Source organism: Hydractinia symbiolongicarpus, chromosome 8 (assembly GCF_029227915.1).
Source record: "Hydractinia symbiolongicarpus strain clone_291-10 chromosome 8, HSymV2.1, whole genome shotgun sequence".
NCBI lineage: Eukaryota > Metazoa > Cnidaria > Hydrozoa > Anthoathecata > Hydractiniidae > Hydractinia > Hydractinia symbiolongicarpus.
The window spans coordinates 8756440-8761369 of record NC_079882.1 but is presented as its reverse complement, the minus strand read 5'-3'; the positions used below and the strand labels follow the sequence as shown (position 1 = coordinate 8761369).

Genomic DNA, 4930 nt, shown 5'->3' with positions numbered 1-4930 from the left:
TTTTCCGGCAAAATTGGGGAATCTCTACACAAACTTAACTCGAGCAAATAAAAAATGGTCAAATCAGTATTCGAATGGATAGCACAACGCTGGGAAGACTACAAAAAAAATGCTTTATCTCCAGAAAAATTAAAAAAAAACCAAATGTCTTCACAACCTGAACCGAACAAAATAACAACAAATGTTTTCAGCATTCCAGCATTCTGTCTCATAGGCAAACCACAACATCATGGCAAAGGCTTATGTGCCGTCTTGTAGGTCTCAAATGTGACAAGGGTGCGGTCGTTGGCCACCAGCCTTCTAAACAATACTCTTTTTAGTTCAATACCGCAAACATGCTTGAGATTTTTGTGAGATTATAGAATTATAAACACAATATCATTGTCCATCAAATTATTAGGCTAATACCATAAAAAAATGATATTTCCTGTCCTCAAATCCTTTTTTCGCGGAAAGAAATGTGGTTTTTACAACAGTATTTACGCATGAAGAGAAGGAGAGAGTCGCGCATTTCGATATCTTGCGATTCGATATCTATCCAAGCTGGATACAAGGATGCTGCTTAATCTAGCGACTTTAACATCCATCAAAAATACCCTGGGAACGCTGATAACTTGCTTTTAACAGAAAGTATTTGGCAAAGTGGTGAAGCCTAAACCTTTGTGTATTAAAACAGCTTTGTGTCGGTCTAATGAATTCTTTAATGCTTTTAAATAACTATATTACAGATTAATAAGAATAGTTCCCAACATATTTTATACTTGTCTTGCTTTCCTTTTAGGTTACACTTACGTTGGCCCTACATTTCACATGACTTCAAAATGGAATTCCAACTCAATTATACGCTGGCTTCCTCAATCTATATTACTTATTCTGATCATGTATTACGTAATTATCTTTCGAATAACTCTTCATTTCCACGGTATGTTTTTTCCATGTGATGATAGAGATTCGAGTTGAAGTCACGCTTTTGATTGGACTAACAGGCGCCCTCTTATAAAGGCTTCTTTTAATTTCCGCTTGAACAGTTTTATTCATAAACAAGTATACCCATCCGTTAATAGAACAGTTGACCACGTAAGCCATGGTAACGAAGATGCCAAATTTATACGTCACGCTCGACATATATCCAATGGCTACGAACGGAACGTCGAAAATAAGTAGCCATGATGAGGTAATAAGAAACTGAAAGAAGATTTTTTTCTCATAAAAAAGTCGCCTTTGTTCGCGAATCATGCTGAATCTCATTTGGGCACCAACTTGATGGATTTTTCTAAAATAAATTGTTTTCTATGCAAAGTCTGTAACACCAGACAGTAAACATATTTTAGTGATGAATATATGTTACAATTTGCAATAGCGATATGAACGTATTTTGTGCGTATTAATCTTTGCGCAAGTTCAAATACCCCACAAATAAAAAGTGAAATAATAATGCTTAGAGTATTTTTGTATAGATGATTTCAAATGCATCTCTGCATGTATCAATCATGTATCAATCCCCCAACAGAATTTGCGTGCAATTTCTGGACTACATTTCGCTCACAAGCCAGTTTTTGCTAGAACGCGCCAAAATTAATCTGAATATTTTACTTTTTTTCTGCAGAGGTTTGACCAACACGGTTGTCGCGACTGCTGCCTAGTACTTAAGAAGCAACATAGAAAACAACAAATGTTTCTCACACGTACCTTAAGACACATGCATTGAACACATAGATTATTATGAACGTCAATACAACCATGACTAGTTCTGCATAGTCAAGATAAATTGTTTTATCCTGATTTGCCTTCCAACTCCAGGACATGATAGTGGAGTCAAATTTGAGAGAACAGCAGGAAAAGAATGTTGGAATGGAATAGGCTGCACCAAACAGCCATGATCCCAGACATAAATATCCTGTGTTTTGTGATGTAAAAATTTTTCTAAATCTTTCCCGATCACAAATGCAAAAATATCTATTTCCTGCTAGTAAAGTAATTAAGGGCAATCCGCTGAACCAACCTATGTTGAGGATACCACCAATGACCCTGCTGCTGCTTAGACTTGCTTGTAATATTATACACGGCGAAGCGTAACCAATCATTAAAATTAAACAGATGCAATCCGCGATACCAAGCCAGCCGGCAATGACGAAAAATGATTGCTGATGGAAGCGTTTTCTTGTGAACACGAGCACGATGAATATGATGTATGTTACCAAACCAAAGAGAGACAAGACGAGAAGGAAACTGCCAAGGATTCTTTTAGTGTCTTCTAGAGAGTTTTGTGTTGTGGTGTTTGTAAAGTTATTCATCATATCTACAATAAACAATAATGTTGCTAAAAAAGATCAAATGGCGAACACTGGAGTTATGTGTCACTCACAATAAACACAGCATCTTTAATTCCCATAAATCCTTGATTGAGCGCCGCGGCGCTTATTTAAAACTTAAGATTTTTAGTGTGGCGCTTAATAGCGGGCGGCGCCTAATCTAGAGCAGTGCTTAGTCGAGGGTGGCGCTTATTTAGTAATGGAAGCTGATGATTCAAAAAGTAAAACTTTGTTAAAGCTGATGATTCAAATGAAATATGTGCGAATGTGAACAGGAAAAAAAATGAGAGGATCGATTGATCGTGCCAGCAATGTTCACTTGTCTAACCAAAAGGTTTCTTCTCGCTGATGTTGTCCATAAAGAATTGGAGACAAAAAAAGAAGTACAGTTTTCTTACAAGAAAATATGGTCATACATTAGTTAACAATAATCAAAGCGTTTTCTCTTTAAAATCCCTCCAACTTATCCTCAAAAACCTACTTTAAAATCATGTTTCGTTCAGTGTGATACCCTCGTCCCCAGGGTTTGTTGCCTGATGACAAAGTTGCTAGCGCTTACTTCACGGTTAACAAGTTTTTTCGGCGCCTGCATCGATGTCAAAAAGGCAAGAACTCCTAGGGATGAGGTTGTCAGTGGTTGTCATACGAGGGCGGCGCTTATTTGAAAGTCAGAAGATAGTTTTAAAAAATGGCAACCACTGTGGAGAGTTAGAAAAAAATTTTTTTTTAATTTTTACAGTCAAACTTTTAACTGCGCTGGCAGATAGTAACTGATAGACAATAAAAAAAAACAATAATAAAAAAACACCTCAAAAAGTCAAAAAATATGATACCAGCAATTTATTACCTGCTGGAATATATTCCCCTTGCTTATTCTTTCACTTATCCAAGTCATATTAACATTTGCGGATCTCTATGCACGCCGAAAGTGTGAAAATTTTCCAAATGATTCGTCTTGAATAATTTATTTGTTCCTTGTTATGAAACATCCATTGTTCTTCATTATTATTTTGAATACAACAAAACAATATATTTACGCGAAAATTTTATTTAAACGACGCTAGAAATACTAATATAACTATCTTTTTTTAACATTAAAAAGTGATATTAAAATAAATTATACTTCAAAATAGAAGTATTTTTTCTGGACTGCACTTATCATTTCCTCTATTTTTTCCTATGTTACAATAATTTACAGTTCTCATCCTATCTTAATTTTTCCAGGTATTTCTAATCGGAATGCATTTCGTAAAAAATGATTATAGAGGAAAGTAATCTCTGCGGGTAAGTGCATTTTTTTTCCTTACTTGTTCTCCCACACAGTCGTTCCCAGAATTGAGATTTCGTGGTAAAATGAAACACGTGATTTGTAACATCTTTTAGTCTTGCACAGATATGCCTTTCGTGTAGTCAAAATTCTTTCTTTTGTCATTAACCACACTTTTTTATAACCTACCTAGCAAGAGGTCTGGTGCCAAGAGGTCTGGTTTCAATTTTTAGGTAGTCTAGTACTATTTTATAACCTGGTTTGTCATATTATATTATTATATTATTATAGGTAACTGCTAAAAGTTAACGCCATTTTGCTTTATCGTCACTTGTTCGTTTACTCCTCCTTAGTGTCGATCTTAAAGAGCATTCCACTTTGATATTATTTTGATGCTAAGCTCTACTTTTTGGCAAACGTATTAAAAAAGTCTATTATAAATGGATAGCATAAGGTCAGTATACACAAAGCATACTAAACTCGTACCGCCTCGTCTGTCTGTGTGTGAGAAGAATGTCGTGCTACATACACACGAATTAGCAAATGAGATATGATTTCATTGACTAAGCGAATTCTAAAGTGACAAAAACTTCAGGAGGTAGTGAGTCGACGACAAATTAGGGAGGCGACAATTAAGGCCAACGACAATTATAGGAGGCGACAAATAAGACCGACGACAATTTTGGGTGGCGACAATTAGGGCCGATGACAATTTTAGGAGGCGACAATTAAGGCCAACGACAATTTAGGAGTCAATAAGTAAGACAAACATTGTTTGGGTTGATAATAATACGTATAAGTACATTTTGTTGATATTCCTTCGTCTGATGAAATGTGAACATGTGCACATTTTTCATGTTTTCTAATTTTTTTTTAACAACACACAATTTTGGCTGAGACTCAATGTTGTTTAACCCTATTCAGTCCGGGGGTTTTCGAACATATTATGACCGGGGGAGGGGGGACCGGAATTCGCCCCCCTCCCCCTCAATTATGGAAGCATATTACGGCCATGGTAATTTTTTTTTTTAATTATATTCTCCGTGAATTATGTGCACAAAATAATATTTTGCGCACATAATTTTATTTTGTGCATATAATATTATTATGTCGACTTAATTTTATTTTGTGCACATAATTTTATTATGTGCACATAATATTATTATGTGCACAAAATATTAATATGTGCACATGGCTGAGCATGGTTCATCCACATGATCTTGTGTCCTCTCATTCAAACATTCAAGATGGCCGTTGAAACAGCGAGTAAGTTACTGGATCATTTAATGATATTGTCACTTGTGTTATTATGATTCTGTCGCACTGGTTTTATTACAAATTTCGGATTGAT

General features: G+C 35.5%; 1 protein-coding gene across 1 annotated transcript; it reads right to left on the bottom strand.

Moving 5' to 3' along the window:
- Positions 1 to 227: 227 nt before the first annotated feature.
- On the bottom strand, positions 228 to 4429 carry LOC130653690 (melatonin receptor type 1B-like). Its single transcript, XM_057456206.1, has 8 exons — positions 4350 to 4429; positions 4066 to 4153; positions 3160 to 3225; positions 2846 to 2898; positions 2641 to 2705; positions 1690 to 2299; positions 889 to 1273; positions 228 to 338 (listed from the first exon to the last, which is right to left on the bottom strand). Exons 1-8 carry the CDS (start codon positions 4427 to 4429, stop codon positions 228 to 230), a joined length of 1458 nt encoding a protein of 485 aa, XP_057312189.1.
- Between the last annotated feature and the right edge of the window lie 501 nt (positions 4430 to 4930).